Source organism: Nerophis ophidion, linkage group LG09 (genome assembly GCF_033978795.1).
Source record: "Nerophis ophidion isolate RoL-2023_Sa linkage group LG09, RoL_Noph_v1.0, whole genome shotgun sequence".
NCBI lineage: Eukaryota > Metazoa > Chordata > Actinopteri > Syngnathiformes > Syngnathidae > Nerophis > Nerophis ophidion.
In genome coordinates this window covers 3768019-3787932 of record NC_084619.1, presented here as the reverse complement: position 1 = coordinate 3787932, position 19914 = coordinate 3768019, and the positions used below count along the sequence as shown (strand labels likewise).

Here is a 19914-nt window from a genome sequence, read left to right as displayed (position 1 = left end):
GAAATTTGGGAGTCTCCTTGGAAAATCGGGGGGAGGGTTAGCAAGTATGAGTATTAGCGGTGAATGCGGTGTTACAGCGACACCGCCACTGTAGAATATTGGCGGGCCAGCTCTAATGTTAATTTGATATTGCCTCAAGGGCCAAATGAAAATACACGGCGGGCCAAATTTGGCCCGCGGGCCAGAGTTTGACACACATGTATTAGAGTGTTACCATTTAGTGGTCAATTGTACGGAATATGTACTGTACTGTGCAATCTACTAATAAAAGTTTTAATCAATCAAAAAAACAACAAGGCGTGCTAGCAACGACCGGGCTATGATAGACTGACCATACCTCCTCTTTTCACTGGATATGTCCTCTTTGCGGAACTGTCCAGGTGGAGTTTCTTAAATGCCTCGAATGTCCGGCATTTTAAGTTAGGGTTGCGTGTATTTTCAATGTACCTTCAGGGTTAAGAAGGGGTTAAAAACAAAAAAAAAAAAGTGCTGCACGCAGCAACATTCGTGAGGGAGGGGCAGAGACAGAGAGAGCGAGAGAGTCGCCAGGCTCTGCTTTTTATCCATAGATTTATCAGATTTGATTTTTTATTATCTATAGCAGGAGTGTCAAAAGTGTGTCCCGGAGGCCATTTGCGGCCCACAGCTAATGTTTTAAAGGCCCACGGCACATTCTAAAAATACTATTTAAATAAACAAAAACACAAACAAAAGTGAAGTAAAAAAGCTTAAAGGCTAAATGTAATTTAGAAAAAGTTGCAACGTTGACTAATAAAACAAAGCTGTTTTTTTTTTCTTTCAAACTGTCATTGCTCAAAACATAATATTGAATCAAAATCAATGTTATTATGAATTATTGACCTAGCCAAGGTTCCGATTACTTCACATCAAATATTCCACTAAGAAAATATTTTTGGTGGAAGACATAGCAAATTTTTTAAATAAATAATCAAAAATTGCAAATTTTTTTGTTTTCTTACTATACCGAAAATGAACCGAACCGTGACCTCTGAACCGAGGTACGTACCGAACCGAAATTTTTGTTTACCGTTATACTATTGTTTTAGTTGCTTAAGAGATATTCCTGGCTCTGAATTTGTTCATTGCTATTTTTATGTTTTTGTGCATTACTTGTTGCCGTCATCATTAAACGAACTGGTTATTCATCAGTTACTCAGTAGTTTTTTCACAACATACTTTTCACTTTTACTCAGGTAAATATTTGGGTGACTACTCCGTACTTTTACTTGAGTAATACATCTCTAAAGTAACAGTACTCTTACTTGAGTACAATTTCTGGCTACTCTACCCACCTCTGCATAGGGAGACCCGAATATAATACGTTACAGTAATCGAGACGAGAGGTAACGAATGCATGAATAATGACAAAATGGAACGAATTTTAGCAATATTACGGAGATGAAAGATCCCAGTAAACCTCTCTCACACTGTAATCAGCGTACACTTTCATCTGAATGACCTCCTTATTCTTGCTGATTTAGAGCCAAACTACTCTTTATATCAGGGGTAGGGAACCTGTGGCTCTTTTGATGACTATATATGGCTCTCAGATAATTATATTTATATAGCGCTTTTCTCTAGTGACTCAAAGCGCTTTACAAAGTGACACCCAATATCTAAGTTCCATTTAAACCAGTGTGGGTGGCACTGGGGGCAGGTGTGTAAAGTGTCTTGCCCAAGGACACAACGGCAGTGACTAGGATGGCGGAAGCGGGAATCGAACCTGGAACCCTCAGGTTGCTAGCACGGACACTCTACCAACCGAGCTTTGCCGAGTAACCGTGTAATACTCTTCCGTATCAGTAGGTGAAAGTCGGAAGCTAATTGCTTTGTAGATGTGGGAAACAGCGGGAGGCAGGGTGCAGGTAAAAAGGTGTCTAATGCTTAAATCAGCGGTAGGGAACCTATGGCTGCATCTGGCTCTCAGATAAATCTTAGCTGACATTGCTTAACACAATAAGTAATGAATAATTCCGCTGGTAATCACAGTTTCAAAAATAAGGTTCAAAATATAAAACATTCTCATGCATTTTAATCCAACCATCCGTTTTTTCTACCGCACCTGTTCAAGATGTCACATTAATGGTAAGAAGTATTATACGTATTATTGGTTAACTTTGGGGCGGCATAGCTCGGTTGGTACAGCGGCTGTGCCAGCAACTTGAGGGTTGCAGGTTCGATCCCCGCTTGCATCATCTTAGTCACTGTCGTTGTGTCCTTGGGCAAGACACTTTACCCACCAGCTCCCAGTGCCACCCACACTGGTTTTAAAATGTAACTTAGATATTGGGTTTCACTATGTAAAGCGCTTTGAGTCACTAGAGAAAAGCGCTATATAAATATAATTCACTTCACTTTTATAATAACAATGTTGTTAAAAAGAATAAGACTTATTAAACTCTACAAATGTTGGTCATACTTAAAAATGCACAAATTGAGTTGTATTCAGTGTTGAAAAATGTTATATGGCTCTTACGGAAATACTTTGTGAAATATTTGGCTTTCATGGCTCTCTCAGCCAAAAAGGTTCCCGACCCCTGCTTTATATAGTCAGGAAACAATTTATTCAACCTGCTCCATCATATAAATGGACTTACACGTTCGCAGTCAAGCAGACGTCAATGGATTATTATCATAAAAAGTGGTCCTAGGAGCCATACATCTTTAAAAAGAGAGTCTGCGACGTGAAAAAGGCTTCCCAGGACCGCCCCTTCATGGTACTTGTGAGAGTACTCAAACATAATAATTGGTACTTTTCTTCACTGTAGTAGGCAGCGTCGCCGTGGAAACAGACGCCGTTCCCTCCTCGAGTTCCCAATGTGAACGCTTCCAGACGGGTCTGGGTGCTTGAGTTTGTCACTGGGATTACGGACTCGATTTGCATTTGAGACCGTCAAGAGGCCTTCGAAAATAAATTGCCATGCAAGTTAAAACAGCTAATCTCCATTTGGGCTCCATTTCAGAGAAGCTATGTTCCTCCAGTATCAACTTCTAAAAGCCATTTTCTTTGGACGAGATCGCGTCAAGAGGCGCTCACCAGATCCACGCCACATCTCGGACAGGTGGCAGTCGGCCTCTCCTGGCTCCTTGCACAGGTCCACCACGTCTCGGCATAGCGTTTCCTGGGTGATGGGAACCTCAGTGAAGTGTTGGTCGTTGTTACTGAGGTAAACTGTCAGGAACATCTGCAGGGGAAGTACAATAAACAAGTTCAGCGATGATAATAAAAACAACAGAAATGTTCGATGTAGAAGAGCCGAGAGGACAAGATAATTCCCTGTAATTACCATCCTGTTTCCGAGCGCTTGTGTGTGCGTTTCACTGATAATAGTATCAGTAGGCCGGGCTTGCATTCCTGTGAGTCAACACAGAAATCAGAGGCCAGCTCCCAGAATTCCATTGCCATGTACAGTATCTGCTAACTTGCGTTGGATCCACCCGCCCCTGAGATCTTCTCAACACAATAAATACAAAACTATGTATACCAAACTATATAATTGAAGATAGTGATCCACGTTTCCCCTCCACAGCCCTGATAGAAATGGAATGTGACAAAATAAACTTATCGTCTGGCAAGTTATGTTTTTTTTCCCCCCACTCTGCACTCTAAATGTCTCCCTTTTAAAGGCCTATTGAAATGAGATGTTCTTATTTAAACGGGGATAGCAGGTCCATTCTATGTGTCATACTTGACCACTTCGCGATATTGCTATATTTTTGCTAAAAGGATTTAGTAGAGAACATCCACGATTAGGTTCGCAACTTTTGGTCGCTAATAAAAAAGCCTGGCCTGTACCGAGAGTAGCAGACGATGTGCGCGTGACGTCACGGGTTGTGGAGCTCCTCACATCTGAACATCGTTTACAATCATGGCCACCAGCAGTGAGAGCGATTTGGACCGAGAAAGCGACGATTTCCCCATTAATTTGAGTGAGGATGAAAGATTTGTGGATGAGGAAAGTGAGAGTGAAGGACAAGAAAAAAAAAAGACTATACAGTGGGAGCGATTCAAATGTTATTAGACAAATTTATAGGGGTGTAACGGTACGTCTATTTGTATCGAACCGTTTCGGTACGGGGGTTTCGGTTCGGTTCGGAGGTGTACCGAACAAGTACATGCTAGCAGCTAGCAGGCTAGGACAACATGTTAAAAAGCCAGAGCTGCAAGACCATCCTGCCTTGTTAAGATCTCCCGTTTGGGAACACTTTGGCTGGGCGATACAACAATGGAGGACGGAGGTTTGCCAAGATTGTTCAGCAGCTGCTTCTGACAACACGTCAAACATGTGTTGCACTTTTCCTTCTTCCGGCTCCCATAGTGTCTCCCTTGCGCGCACAACCCTTCACTCTACCCGGCAGTGGGTCTCCACAGCTCCGGACTCCAGGGTAAATGAAGAGTCCAGCTATTAGTTGCAAATCGTGGCTTTATTGAAGTCTTACACAAACCCAATCCAACAAAACACCAGCCGCACTCGTGCTAAGCTCCCTCACCTCGCTCGCTCACACACACACTGACTGGCGTCACATGCGTCACATAATAAAGGGCCACACACACACACACACACACACACACATACACACACACACACACACACACACGCTACTCTCATAACACAGTGGTTCTCAACCTTCTTTCAGTGATGTACCCCCTATGAACATGTTTTTAATTCAAGTACCCCCCAATCACAGCAAAGCATTTATGGTTGAAAAAAAGATAAAGAAGTAAAATAAAGCACTATGTCATCAGTTTTTGATTCATTAAATTGTAAAAAAGTGCAAAATATTGCTCATTTGTAGTGGTCTTTCTTGAACTATTTGGAAAGAAAGATATACAAATAACTAAAAACTTGTTGAAAAATAAACAAGTGATTCAATTATAAATAAAGATTTCTACACATAGAAGTAATCATCAACTTAAAGTGCCCTCTTTGGGGATTGTAATAGAGATCCATCTGGATTCATCAACTTCATTCTAAACATTTCTTCACAAAAAAAGACATTTTAACATCAATATTTATGGAACATGTCCACAAAAAAGGCGGGCGGTGTTGATTAACGTGGACCCCGACTTAAACAAGTTGAAAAACATATTGGGGTGTTAGCATTTAGTGGTCAATTGTACGGAATATGTACTGAACTGTGCAATCTATTAATAAAAGTCTCAATAAATCAATCAAAAAAAGCACTTTATATGTAGAAAAGTTTTGTTAAGAAACCATTCTGAGCCTTAAATTATTTAGTTTTTATTTTATATGTTATATATGTATATGTTATATATGTATTTAGTGTTGCCAATCAACCTATCCCCAGGTGCATGTCTTTGGAAGTGGGAGGTAGCCAAAATACCCGGAGGGAACCCACGCAGTCACGGGGAGAACATGCAAACTCCACACAGAAAGATCCCTAGCCCGGGATTGAACTCAGGACTACTCAGGACCTTTGTATTGTGAGGCACACGCACCAACCCCTGGCGCACCGCACTGCCCCCCCAAACATTTAATAAAGTCAAATGAAAATAAGGCAACAAAAGAGCCATCCCACACTTCTAAACATCTATAGCGGCAGGACAGGACAGATTAAAAACAATAACGAATTAAAAAATTATATTTTTCTTTTAAAAAAAATCTATTTTTTTCATCTTTTTTTTTTTTTTTTAAATAAGTCATTTTCCATTTTATTATTTTGTCAAAATTATAAAGGACAAGCAGTAAAAAAATATTTATCAATCTACTTCTTAGTTTACTGTTAACATCTGCTTACTTTCTCTTTTAACATGTTCTATCTACCCTACAGTTAAAGTGTAATAATCACTTATTATTCTTTTGTTCGATACTTTACATTAGTTTTGGATGATACCACAAATTCGGGTATCAATACGATACCAAGTCGTTACAGGATCATACATTAGTCATATTCAAAGTCCTCATTTGTCCAGGGACGCATTTCCTGAGTTCATAAACATAATATACATTTTCAAAAACGAAAGAAGATGTTGTGATGCCAAAAAATGTTGACTTAATCATAGTGCTATCAACTATCTACGCTACTGTACTTGGTATCATTACAGTCGATGTTAGGTGTAGATCCACCCATGGCGTTTGTTTACATTTTGACGCCGGTGAGTTACGGTGTGGAGTGAAGCATGTTTAGCTATTCCTCGCAGGGATGATACTTTTAAGAAAATGGCGAACCGGTACAGAGGCGGTATAGTACCGAATATTATTCATTAGTATCGTTGTACTATACTAATACCGGTATACCGAGACTGAAGGTAAGCAAAAAAAAATGGAACACTGCAGCAATGTGAACAATATGGCATATAATGGAATATTATTTTGATATTACTTTCATTAATGCACAATGTCAATGTAGATTTTGAGCATTTATTGGAAAATAGATCCAATATATGGTTAACAGAAAAATCAATTTTGCTACTATTTTCCCAAAAAATACGCAATGGGGTTATAAAGTATGTTTCAAAAAATTACAAAATTAGCCCAACAAACTAATTGATGGATTACTCGATTACTAAAATAATAGATAGTTTCAGCCCTATGGTATAGTGAGGCAATACAGATATCATGCATCATTCAGGTCTAATTTGCTGCCTTAATGGGCTCCTTTAATTATTTTTTTTAACCCTTGTGCGGTGTTCAGGTCTGTGGGACCCATTTTCATTAAAAGAAAAATTTTACAATTGATTGATTTTTCAAAATTGACACTTACTGACTTTGGCTCATTTTCTGTGAAGAACATATATCAGAATTCATATTTAATGACCACACACCAAACACCCCCCCTACATGTTTCTATTACATATAAGATGTGCGGGTCCAGTGGACCCGAGGCTAATAGAAGTGAGGGAACTGATGTTCTGCGTACCACACACACACACACACGCACACGCACATGCACACACACACCAGGCCTAGACAGGAGGAGGACAGAGTGTAGGTACACAGAACATCAGTGGGTCAAGTGTGCGAGAAAATGAGAGCAGACAGTGTTGACAAACAATGTTGCAACCTTGTGTGGGAACCGCAGGTGCAGAAACACAAAAGAAGAATCCCTATGGGATGCAAAAACTGGCAGAGAAATTTTCCGTGCAACGTTCATATTGTTGTGACTCAGCCAGTGTTTGTGGGTCTGATGGACCCGTTGCATTTTGTGGCTTTTAATGCGTCACAATCAAACACTTTTATGTTAAAATACTGAATATATGTTTATTGGGATAAGGTAAACATCTGTTCAGTATTTGAACATAAAAGTACAGGACGCAACTACAATAGTTTAAAACAAATAAAGTGCACCTTTGTGCATGATGTCACACAAGATATTTCAATAACTGTCAAATAAAAATGAGCTGCATAATAGGAAATCAAATAGTGTATGTCCTTCGCTATGTGGTAGGTTCCTGCAGACTTTATCTCCTTCTGTTGTTGACTATTGTTTTCATACGGTGTTGTTGTGGAAATGGTTGCCTCGGCATTTTGTTGGTGTGGCACCGAACAGAGATGTTGACATGCGGAGTTTCAAACATTTATTCTCTAGCCCAGGGGTAGGGAACCTATGGCTCTAGAGCCAGATGTGGCTCTTTTGATGACCACATTTGGCTCTCAGATAAATCTTAGCTGACGTTGCTTAACACGATAAGTAATTAATAATTCCGCTGGTAATCAGTGTTAAAAATAACGTTCAAAATATAAAACATTCTCATGCATTTTAATCCATCCGTCCGTTTCCATCCCACCTGTTCAAGAAGTCACATTAATGGTAAAAAGTATTTGATTTATTATTGGTTACCTTCAGAATTACAATGTTATTAAGAAGAAGAAGAGATGCACGCCTTTAGTTGTTGTAATTAGGGAAAGTCCAAAAAAAAGAGGAAGCGTAAAATTCTCTTGTCAGAGCGTGGGACGACACTGTACAAGGTACAGGTCTACGCGTTTCTCCTCATTGAGCTAAATTGAATCCAGTCTCTGTTTAATTCCTTGCTTCTTGTCTGTTTAATAGATGTCATCATTGTTTGAACTTGACAGTTGCATTCAGTGTTAAAAATATTATACGGCTCTCAAGGAAATACATTTTAAAATATTTGGCTTTCATGGCTCTCTCAGCCAAAAAGGTTCCCGACCCCTGCTCTAGCCGGTGACTTTTCAAATGATGCTACATATTAGCAGTAATGCTACTTTTTGTAGCAACGCTTTTGCCCTACACTTGACAAATTAAGGTTGTATGTTCGACATATTCCCGCTTGAAGCCCAACCACCGCCAGACGATGGAACCTGTGCTGTTTTTCTTGGGAATGTATTCTTCCTGCATTTATTACCAGATTCGCACCTTCTTTCTCTCGTATTACCACTCGCACCACAACTAACGTTACCTATGCCGCTACCTCTCTGTTCCGCGAGGGCTTATACGTATTTTATCTCTCTGTGTGAAGGAGAGACAACAAACAGTGAGAAAAGCCTGTAGTGTCAGTGTTTCCCACAGGTCAGGCATCTATTTGCGGAGAGGCAGCGGAGTTGGAATATAATTACAACACGTTATGCACATATTTATATACATATTTATATAATATTTACATATTTATATAGTATATAACTACAGGCTCCATTCACAGGCAGAGTCCCATTGCTTTTATGAGCGGTCGAGCGAATGAAAAGCCTGAAAAAAAATGTTTTTTTGTGGCGGCCGTAATTCTTTCGTGGCGGGCCGCCACAAATAAATGAATGTGTGGGAAACCCTGAGTGTAATGCCCGCAGCTAAAAGCAACTGCGTGAGAACTTATACTCTAAAATCACGATATAGTCATTTTCTATATCGCACAGAGACAAACCTGCGATATATCGAGTCTATTGATATATATCGCCCAGCCCTACCATATACTGTATTGCTTTTATTTATCAACACAAACTGCACGAGGACTTCACTGTTGTGCTGTCTCAACTATACATGTACATCACCATTTGTGCACTTTTAAAATGGCGTTGTGCATTTATTTCTAGGTTAGACATCCAGACTGGCTTTAATGGTATCGTGCAATGCCAACAAAGCAAATCTAATCTAATCTAGTCTAATCTAAATGCTTAAGAGGCTTTTGGGCCAACACTGGATGGAAAATGCTCTCGGGTGTAATCTGATCACACGGTAGGAGCGACAGCTTTGATAAGGCTCAAGTAAAAGCAGCGTTGTACCGCACCACACCGATGGTGACCTCAAGATTGTTGCAGTAGAAGTAACATCATTAAAAGTGGAAAAGTTCATGTTCTCAAATCTCTACAACCAGGTCGCAGAGTGTTACATGTTTCTATTCCTGGCATGGTGTATTGCCGCGAGGGGCCATGGTGGGAATATCAGGTCGGCAAGGTCACAAATACAAAGGCTTTGTGGGAGTGGGTATGCAGAGCAGCCCATTAACCAGAAACAAAAGTAATTGGCTGGCTATTATCATCCAAGACAAACCAAACAGTCCAGTTGCGATCAATTGAAGGCGCTGAGATTACCATGACCTGGATGAATGAGAACATTCATAGACATACTTGGCTGGCTTTTAAAACAGTGTCGAAAAGAGAAACTGTGTTTAAAAAGGGACCTCTGATGATTTTAATCGACATTTAAAACTCCTCCACGTGGTCTAGATCAGATCCGGGCAAATTATGACGTGCAGTGATGTTTTCTAATGACCGTAAGTCTTAAACTATACTAAGTCTTTCAACGGTTGGAATCTGCACTTTTGCATGATATACGTTAGATCCACTATGGACCGGAGTCTCACTATTATGTTAGATCCACTATGGACCAGAGTCTCACTATTATGTTAGCTCCACTATGGACTGGACTCTCACTATTATGTTAGATCCACTATGGACCAGAGTCTCACTATTATGTTAGATCCACTATGGACCGGAGTCTCACTATTATGTTAGATCCACTATGGACCAGTCTCACTATTATGTTGGATCCACTATGGACCGGAGTCTCACTATTATGTTAGATCCACTATGGACCAGAGTCTCACTATTGTGTTGTATCCACTATGGACCGGAGTCTCACTATTATGTTAGATCCACTGTGGACCAGAGTCTCACGATTGTGTTAGATCCACTATGGACCGGAGTCTCACTATAATGTTAGATCCACTATGGAGTGGACTCTCACAATATTATGCTAGATCCACTCGAAGTGCATTTCACCGGTCACCCAATGGGGGGTCCCCAAATCTGTGGTCCCCTCCAAGGTTTCTCATTATCCCATTGGGTTGAGTTTTTCCTTGCCCTGATGTGGGATCTGAGCAGAGGATCAATCAATCAATCAATCAATGTTTATTTATATAGCCCTAAATCACAAGTGTCTCAAAGGGCTGCACAAACCACAACGACATCCTCGGTAGAGCCCACATAAGGGCAAAGAAAAACTCACCCCAGGTGGGACGTCAGTGACAGTGACAATGATGACTATGAGAAAAACCTTGGAGAGGACCGCATATGTGGGCAAAAAAAAACCCAGGGGACCGAAGGCAATGGATGTCGAGCGGGTCTAACATGATATTGTGAAAGTCCAATCCGTAGTGGATCTAACATAACGGTGATAGTCCAGTCCAAAGTGGATTCAATATAGTAGCGAGAGTCTTGTCCAAAGTAGAGGCAGCAGGAAACCATCCCAAGCGGAGGCGGATCAGCAGCGCAGATATGTCCCCAACCGATACACAGGCGAGCGGTCCATCCTGGGTCCCGACTCTGGACGAGCGGTCCATCCTGGGTCCCGACTCTGGACGAGCGGTCCATCCTGGGTCCCGACTCTGGACGAGCGGTCCATCCTGGGTCCCGACTCTGGACGAGCGGTCCATCCTGGGTCCCGACTCTGGACGAGCGGTCCATCCTGGGTCCCGACTCTGGACGAGCGGTCCATCCTGGGTCCCGACTCTGGACGAGCGGTCCATCCTGGGTCCCGACTCTGGACGAGCGGTCCATCCTGGGTCCCGACTCTGGACGAGCGGACCATCCTGGGTCCCGACTCTGGACGAGCGGTCCATCCTGGGTCCCGACTCTGGACGAGCGGTCCATCCTGGGTCCCGACTCTGGATGAGCGGTCCATCCTGGGTCCCGACTCTGGACAGATGTCGCTGTGGCTTCTGCAGCCCTTTGAGACACTCGTGATTTAGGGTTATATAAGTAAACATTGATTGATTGATTGATTGATTCTTTGAGACTAGAGCTATAGTGATGAATGCTTGGTTTTGGTTTTGGTTTAAGTTCATATCCAACAAAGCTTATTTATTTTGAACAAGGTTAAATATAGTTTTCCATACAACACAATGAGAATGTTATATTGCTCAATTATTCTACTTTATTTCAATTATTGTGCAGAAATATGGGGAAATACTTATCATAGCAACATAATGCCTTTATTTCTTTTACAGAAAAGAGCAATTCGAATCGTTAAAGTAGGATATAGAGACCACACAAATCCACTCTTCATTAGGTCAGGATTACTAAAACTAAAAGACATTGTAGAATTGAATACTCTATTAATGATGTTCAAAGCGAGAAATAAAGTTCTTCCGAAGGACATACAAAAGTTATTTGTGTTCACATCTGAAGATGAGAACCACAGAAGGCCGTATGATTTTAAACATCCAAGAGCGCGAACAAACTTGGAACAAATGTGCTTGTCTGTTGTTGGTGTGAAAGCATGGAATTCTCTAAACAAAGACCTAAAAAGGTGTAAGAATATCTTTGTATTTAAAAAGAGTTATAAAAAGAGAAAACTGAAATTATATTAACTGGGTTTTGATTTAGATAGAACCTGCAGTCCTGGGTTCAAATCCAGGGTCAGGATCTTTCTGTGTGGAGTTTGCATGTTCTCCCCGTGAATGCGTGGGTTCCCTCCGGGTACTCCGGCTTCCTCCCACCTCCAAAGACATGCACCTGGGGATAGGTTGATTGGCAACACTAAATGGGCCCTAGTGCGTGAATGTTGTCTGTCTATCTGTGTTGGCCCTGCGATGAGGTGGCGACTTGTCCAGGGTGTACCCTGCCTTCCGCCCGATTGTAGCTGAGATAGGCGCCAGCGCCCCCCGCGACCCCGAAAGGGAATAAGCGGTAGAAAATGGATGGATGGATGGATGGACGTGTCATTGTGAAAGTACTTAAAGGAAAATGGAAAAGTATGTTGGAGTTTGGGTGTTGGTGGAGGGAACAGTTATAAAGTCATCTAAAATACTGTAATTTGTGTTAAAAAAGGGGCAGATAAATATAAGAATATAATTCTTCCATCTGCTCCTTTCTGATCATGGAAATGTATAAGAAAAAAAAACAAAAAAAAAAACAATGAAAGTGTCAATTGTACGTGGCTTGTAAATATGCATTTTCATGAAAGGAATAAAAATAAATGATGATGATGATGAACAATTGCGAGAACGACTTTTTATTGTCAATATCGGCTCCAGAGTTTCGTTTTTTAAATGATTTCTGCTTGTGGCGCGCCTCAGGATTTTTTCAATGAAAAAAATGTGCCTTGGCTCAAAAAAGATTGAAAAACACTGACGTGGACCACAATGTGTTTCAAAAAAATCCCAATATGACTTATTTAGGATTTTACGGTTTGGCATTGTTTAACATGCAGAGCCAAGACCAAATTCAAAAAGGTGCTTTTTTTTTTTTCCTGCAAGGAAGGCGTCATGTTTTCTCTTCTTAGCAACACATGGAGTGATGCAAGACAGAAGGCTATGACACACAACCTGACTCAATTGCTCTGCTACATTTAGGCTGTACATAAAAGCCCCCCATTGATAGTGTGAACCAGCAGTGAGTCATCCTTGAGTAATATAACTAGTGGTGGAAAATATAAACAGCTCTCATTGTATCATTTTGTCTCCTTGTGTCACTGAATGCTACAAGAACACCATGCAAATCCCAATAGTTGACAACAATGAATGACTTCCTGTGTTACGTGTTAATCAGTGCTCAGAACCAGCAGAGCAGCTGACATCATGCAAACTTCCCAGCAATGTAGGGCATTCAAATGAACCTTGTTAATATTTGGATAGTGGAGGACAGACAACATAGCGAGGGGGCGGGGGGAGGAAAGGGTGAGAGGTTGGAAAGGGTGGCTGCGCTTTGCTGGAAAGACAATTCTTAACATTCAAGGACAAACATTTCCTGGTGTTATGTAGGAGTGAATGTTTGACCCACTTAAGTAAAAAAATTTTAGCACATTGCACGCACATGTACTATGTACATAGTCAAATAACACCTCCACACATTTAAATATATGGCTTTCGGGAACAATCAAGATGCAAAAAAAAAAAAAAAAAGGACAGGCGTAATATCAATATTGGTGCTCTATTATTGACTTTTTCCCACGTAACAGTATTAAGTCGGATCTACTTGCCTCAATTTAGGGTGGCAAATATTTCACGACAAGCACTAAAGGTGTCCGATTTTTTTGCCGATATTATCCAACTCTTAATTACCGATTCCGATATCAACCGATATCGATATATACAGTTGTGGAATTAACACATTATTATCCCTAATTTTGTTGTGATGCCCCACTGGATGCATTAAAGAGGAACATTATCACAATTTCAAAAGGGTTAAAAACAATAAAAATCAGTTCCCAGTGGCTTGTTTTATTTTTTGAAGTTTTTTTCAAAATTTTACACCTCCCGGAATATCCCGAAAAACTGCTTCAAAGTGCCTGATTTTCACCATCGCTATATCCACCCGTCCATTTCCCTGTGACGTCATACAGTGCTGCCGATACAAACAACATGGCGGTTACCACAGCAAGATATAGCGACATTAGCTCGGATTCAGACTCAGATTTCAGCGGCTTAAGCGATTCAACAGATTACGCATGTATTGAAACAGATGGTCGGAGTATGGAGGCAGATAGCGAAAACGAAATTGAAGAAGAAATTGAAGCTATTGAGCGAATAGCTATTGACGCTATTCGGTCATAGCATGGGTGTACTTAATGAAGTGGCCCATAGCATGGCTGCCTTATTAGCATCGCCGGTAAAATGTGCGGACCAAACAATCAGGACTTTCGCATCTTGAGACACTGGAGCAACTTAAATCCGTCGTTTGTTTCGCATTAAATGTGGGTATCTAGTTTCAAATGTACATACAGCTAGCGTAAATAGCATTTTAGCATCGATTAGCTGGCAGTCATGCCGTGACCAAATATGTCTGATTAGCACATAAGTCAACAACATCAACAAAACTCACCTTTGTGATTTCGTTGACTTAATGTTTGCAAATGCATCTGCAGGTTATCCATACATCTCTGTGCCATGTCTGTCTTAGCATCGTCGGCAGACACTCTGGCACATTCAATGGGGGTCTGGCGGCAGATTTCTTGCCAGTGGTGCAACTTGAATCCCTCCCTGTTAGTGTTGTTACACCCTCCGACAACACACCCACGAGGCATGATGTCTCCAAGGTTCCAAAAAATAGTCAAAAAAACGGAAAATAACAGAGCTGAGACCCGGTGTTTGAAATGTGAAAATGAATATGGCGGGTGTGTTACCTCGGTGACGTCACGTTCTGACGTCATCGCTAAAAGACCGATAAACAGAAAGGCGTTTAATTTGCCAAAATTCACCCATTTAGAGTTCGGAAATGGGTTAAAAAATACATGGTCTTTTTTCTGCAACATCAAGGTATATATTGACGCTTGCATAGGTTTGGTGATGATGTTCCCCTTTAAACAATGTAACAAGGTTTTCCAAAATGACTCAACTCAAGTTATGGAAAAACATGCCAACATGGCACTGCCATATTTATTATTGAAGTCACAAAGTGCATTTTTTTTTTAACATGCCTCAAAACAGCAGCTTGGAATTTGGGACATGCTCTCCCTGAGTGAGCATGAGGAGGTTGGGGGGTGGGGGGTAGAGTGGGGTGTATATTGTAGTGGTGCAAGAGGTTCTGGGTATTTGTTCAGTTGTGTTTATGTTGTGTTAATGTGCAGATGTTCTCCCGAAAAGTGTTTGTCATTCTTGTTTGGTGTGGGTTCACAGAGTGGCGCATATTTTTAACAGTTTTAAAGTTGTTTATGCGGCCACCCTCAGTGTGACCTGTATGGCTGTTGACCAAGTATGACTTGCATTCACTTGTGTGTGTGAAAAGCCGTGTATATTATGTGATTGGGCCAGCACGCAAAGGCGGTGCCTTTAAGGCATGCCCCCAATACTGTTGTCTGGGTGAAAATCGGGAGAAATTCGGGAGAATGGTTGCCCAGGAGCTTCTGTAGCTTGCGCCGTCCCCTTACTTCCTTAGCAGCACACGTAGCAAAACATGGCTAAAGCTAAAGAGAGCCAGACGTTTGTTCCAAAGAAAAGAAAAGTGTTGTCATTACTTTGGTTTTGCGGCAACCGGCGTGGAACAAGTCATACTGCACGGTGCAAAGTTAGTTTCAAAAAGGCATCAGCACAACAAACTTGTTCCAGCATCTGAAACCGAAGCCACCAGCCGAGTGTGGGAAATGCAAACATGACACGACAAGAAACACACTACAGGTTAAAAATCACCTTAGAATGGTGGAATGATTTACACAAGGTATGTACTGTATGTTGAGAAAGAAGCACGATGCGTATTCCGATCGCTAAAGCAGTTGCTTTACATACCGCCAAGACATGTGAATAAAAAAAAGCTGGGGTTTACTTTATCTACTTAGAGCAGGGGTCACCAACGTGGTGCCCGCGGGTACCAGGTAGCCCGTAAGGACCAGATGAGTCGTCCGCTGGCCTGTTCTAAAAATAGCTCAAATAGCAGCACTTACCAGTGAGCTGCCTCTATTTTTTAAATTTAATTTTACTAGCAAGCTGGTCTCGCTTTGCTCGACATTTTTAATTCTAAGAGAGAAAAAACTCAAATAGAATTTGAAAATCCATGAAAATATTTTAAAGACTTGGTCTTCACTTGTTTAAAAAAAAGCATTTATTTTTTTTACTTTGCGTCATAACTTTTAGAAAGACAATTTTAGAGAGACAAATACAACCTTTAAAATGATTATAGGATTTTTAAACACATATAGCTTTTTACCTTTTAAATTCCTTCCTCTTCTTTCCTGACAATTTAAATCAACGTTCAAGTACATTTATTTTGTTTATTCTAAAGAATAATAAATACATTGTTATTTAATTATTCATTTTAGCTTCTATTTTTTCGACGAAGAATATTTGTGAAATATTTCTTCAAATGTATTATGATTAAAATTTAAAAAAAATATTCTGGCGAATCTAGAAAATCTGTAAAATCAAATTGAAATCTTATTTCAAAGTCTTTTGAATTTCCTTTAAAATTTTGGTTCTGGAAAATCTAGAAGAAATAATGATTTGTCTTTGTTAGAAATATAGCTTGGTCCAATTTGTTATATATTCTAACAAAAGTGCAGATTGGATTTCAACGTATTTAAAACATGTCATCGAAAATATATATTTATTGTGAGAAATCATTAAGATGATCAGTGTTTCCACAAAGATAAATATCATTAATTATTAATAATAACATAGAGTTAAAGGGAAATTGAGCAAACTGGCTATTTCTGGCAATTTTTTAAAGCGTGTATCAAACTGGTAGCTCTTCGCAAAAGTCAGTACCCAAGAAGTAGCTCTTGGTTTCAAAAAGGTTGGTGACCCCTGACTTAAAGAAACTATAATCAACTCAAGGTTTTACTTAATTATAGATTTGGATACAATGTAAACATTTTTATTTGCATAAGTATGTTATTCAAGAAAGAAGTTTGAAGCTTGCCCTTTATTGATCTCAATGTTTGAGATTGTTAATTTGCATGCAATGTGCAATTCTACTACATTTTTTTAAAACAAAAGTATTCCATTCAAGCAGAAGTATTTCTTCCCAAAGGAATCTCTTAATCACATTTTTTGAAAATGATTCCATAAAAGGTACAATTTATATCTAGTCTAAAAATAACAGCATTACACATCGGGGATTGAATTTATAGGCCATATTGCCCCAGTTTACTTTGATAATACATGGTTTGTTTTTGCCCACTCTACCGCGGTCTCTTCTATCTGATTAGGAGGGAAAGGTTTGCAAACAATCGTCTCATTCTGAGCTTTGACTTGGCACAAACAACCTGAGTGTTTATGCAACATTCATCCGAACAGGACGTATTATCTAAAACACTTACGACAATACACCCAAAGCCTTAGGTAACCATCTGTAGCGACAGAGTGGTACTTCGTCCAGAGCTTCTGTGGCGTGGAGTTGTGTCTCACAGGGCTCGAGAGCTTGAAAAAATCACAAACTGGCAATTACGCCGCAGGGATGTGGTCATAAAGTCACTGTAGATATCCTCAAAAGTAGGGTCGCGATAAAGCTGAGGCACTGGGACCACATCTCTGGGATTAAATTAATCTGAGCTATAAAAACGTAGCCGTTCACTGGGACACTGACTCAGTATTACAACAGTAAGCTTAAATTGTGCTATGAGCACTTCGCCAACAGCTGATGCCATGAGTATATTCCAATGTAGTTTCAACGATTACCAACATTGACCATGTACAACCAAAAAAGATCAATAGATAGGAGAGCCGACATCTTGCTTGAGAGAACTCGGTTCACTTGTACATTGATTGCCCTGTTAGACGCAACAATAACAGGAAAGTGTCTCTCCCAGATAAAAGGCTGAAACATCAAACCGTCAGGCCATAAGACCCTGTTGGAAGAACACATCTAAGAGGGAAAAAACACCTGCAGCTGGCAGCACTCACTTGATTTGGCATGTTGAAAAGGGAGCTGAAAATGGGAAAGGAGTGTCCTTCCATATACACACTAAAAGTTCTCATTCGATTTGGACAATATATATATATATATATATATATATATATATATATATATATATATATATATTTAATACGTCTCAGAGGTCCCACGCCAGTGTATTGGAAGTATGCTGGACAAAATGCCGGAATTTAAACCATTTAACCCGTGTGTGGTGTTTGGGTCTGTGGGACCCATTTTCATTTTTTTATTAAAAGAAAAATGATACAATTAATAAATTTTTCAAACTGAGACTCACTGACTTTGGCTCATTTTCTGTGAAGAACATATTTCAGAATACATATTTAATGACCACACACCATACACCCTCCCTACACTTTTCTAATAGAAGTGTGGAAATTGATGTTCTGTCCCCCAGGCACACACACACACACACACAGAAGGCCTAGACACGAGGAGGACAGAATGTAGGTACACAAAACATCAGAGGGTCAAATGTGCGAGAAAATGAGAGCAGACGGTATTGACAAACAATGTCGCAACCTTGTGTGGGAAACTGGCAGAGAAATGTTTGGTGCAATATTCATATTGTTGTTACTCAACCAGCGTTTGTGGGTTGCATTTTGATGTTTATTGGAATAATGTAAACATCTGTTCAGTATTTTAACATAGAAGTGTTTGATTGTGAGGCAGTAAAAGCCACAAAATGCAACGGGTCCATCAGACCCACAAACGCTCACTGAGCAACAACAATATGAACATTACACAAGGGTTAAAAAGGTGCTTTTGATACGCTCTGCTGGAAACACACTGTCTGATTATTTATCACAGCCTGTGAAAATGTATAACATTAGAACAATTTAAATTTAGTGTACACAAACTCTCTCACTGTACTGCATAATGGGCAGGCAATTCCTAGGTTTTTTTAAGGCTTTTCAAAACATTTTGTTAAGTAGGGCAGGGTATCATGGCCAATTTCTCCCAATAAGTCAACTAATCATTACGATAATTATCAATATCAATAAGTTATAATTAAATGATAAGAAAACATAATGTATGATGTTTAGTGGTACAAGGACAAAATGTGATGCACAATTAAAATGAAATTAAGTGGAAATTGATTGAGTATATGAAACTAAGTTCTTGGGAATAATAATTGATCATAAATTATGTTGGAAACTGCAGATTGAATATATAAAGGGAAAAATATCCAAATCTGTTGCTATTCTTTATAAAGTAAGACACATGCTGAATAAGAAATGTCTGCATATGTTATTCTTTCATTTTGCCATATCTAACATATTGTGTTGAAGTTTGGGGAAATGTTTATAAAAACAAACACAGACTTCAAAAAAGGGTAATTAGAATAATACACAAAGTGTCCTGCTATGAACCTACCAACCCATTATTCATAACTTCTAATGTGTTAAAATGTTCAGATATTGTGTTTTTAAAGACAACGGATGGATGGATGGATTATTATTATTATTATTAATTTCGAGTAAAGAAAAACAGCCTTCCAGCTTGCATTCTTCGTTTTTCAAATTATGAGGAGAAAACTATAATTTACGGAGGGTATTGATTTTTCAAATATGTAAAGTAAGAACGAATACAAAATATAAATGTAATGGTGGAACAAGCTCAGTGATGAGTTGAAGACATGTAGTTATTTGTTAAGGTTTAAGTAAGCCTTGAAAGGTGAAATAATGGAAAATTATCAAATATGCCAACAATTACTTTCATCCCATTGATATTTTTGAACAATGATGTTCCAGACAATCAAATTTTTTGTGAATGTATATAATAGGCAAATATAAGCCTTGGCTTCAGCCTATTCCTTGTTCGGTCATTCTTTTTACTTTTGTATGTGTATGATTGTTAATATGTCCAATGTGTGCTGTTAAATTGATCACACAAAATGGTTGATTACATGACCGAAATACACTCTTTTAATTCATAATCGATGACTAGTCGACTAACAAAATAGTATTAAGTTGCAGCTCTAAAGCCATCGATTGTGCGCCTCAGGGAAGGATTCCTGACTTGTTTTGACTGTGAAATGATCTGTGTTTTAAATATAAACAATGCAACCGCTGCCGATCACCGGAGAGAATGTTCTGTACCACTGCAGTAG

The 19914-nt window shown here is 39.7% G+C and overlaps 1 protein-coding gene across 3 annotated transcripts in view; it reads right to left on the bottom strand.

The window, feature by feature from the left end:
* Positions 1–19914, bottom strand: part of LOC133558913 (apoptosis-stimulating of p53 protein 2-like) — a 97437-nt gene that overhangs the window by 62251 nt on the left and 15272 nt on the right. For all 3 annotated transcript variants that reach the window (XR_009808058.1, XM_061910074.1, XM_061910075.1), the window contains exon 3: positions 3059–3206. Coding sequence is in view for 2 of the 3 variants with exons in the window: in XM_061910074.1 (XP_061766058.1) it covers positions 3059–3206 (148 nt within the window). In the remaining variant the exon portion in view is untranslated. The remainder of the gene's footprint in view (positions 1–3058; positions 3207–19914) is intronic.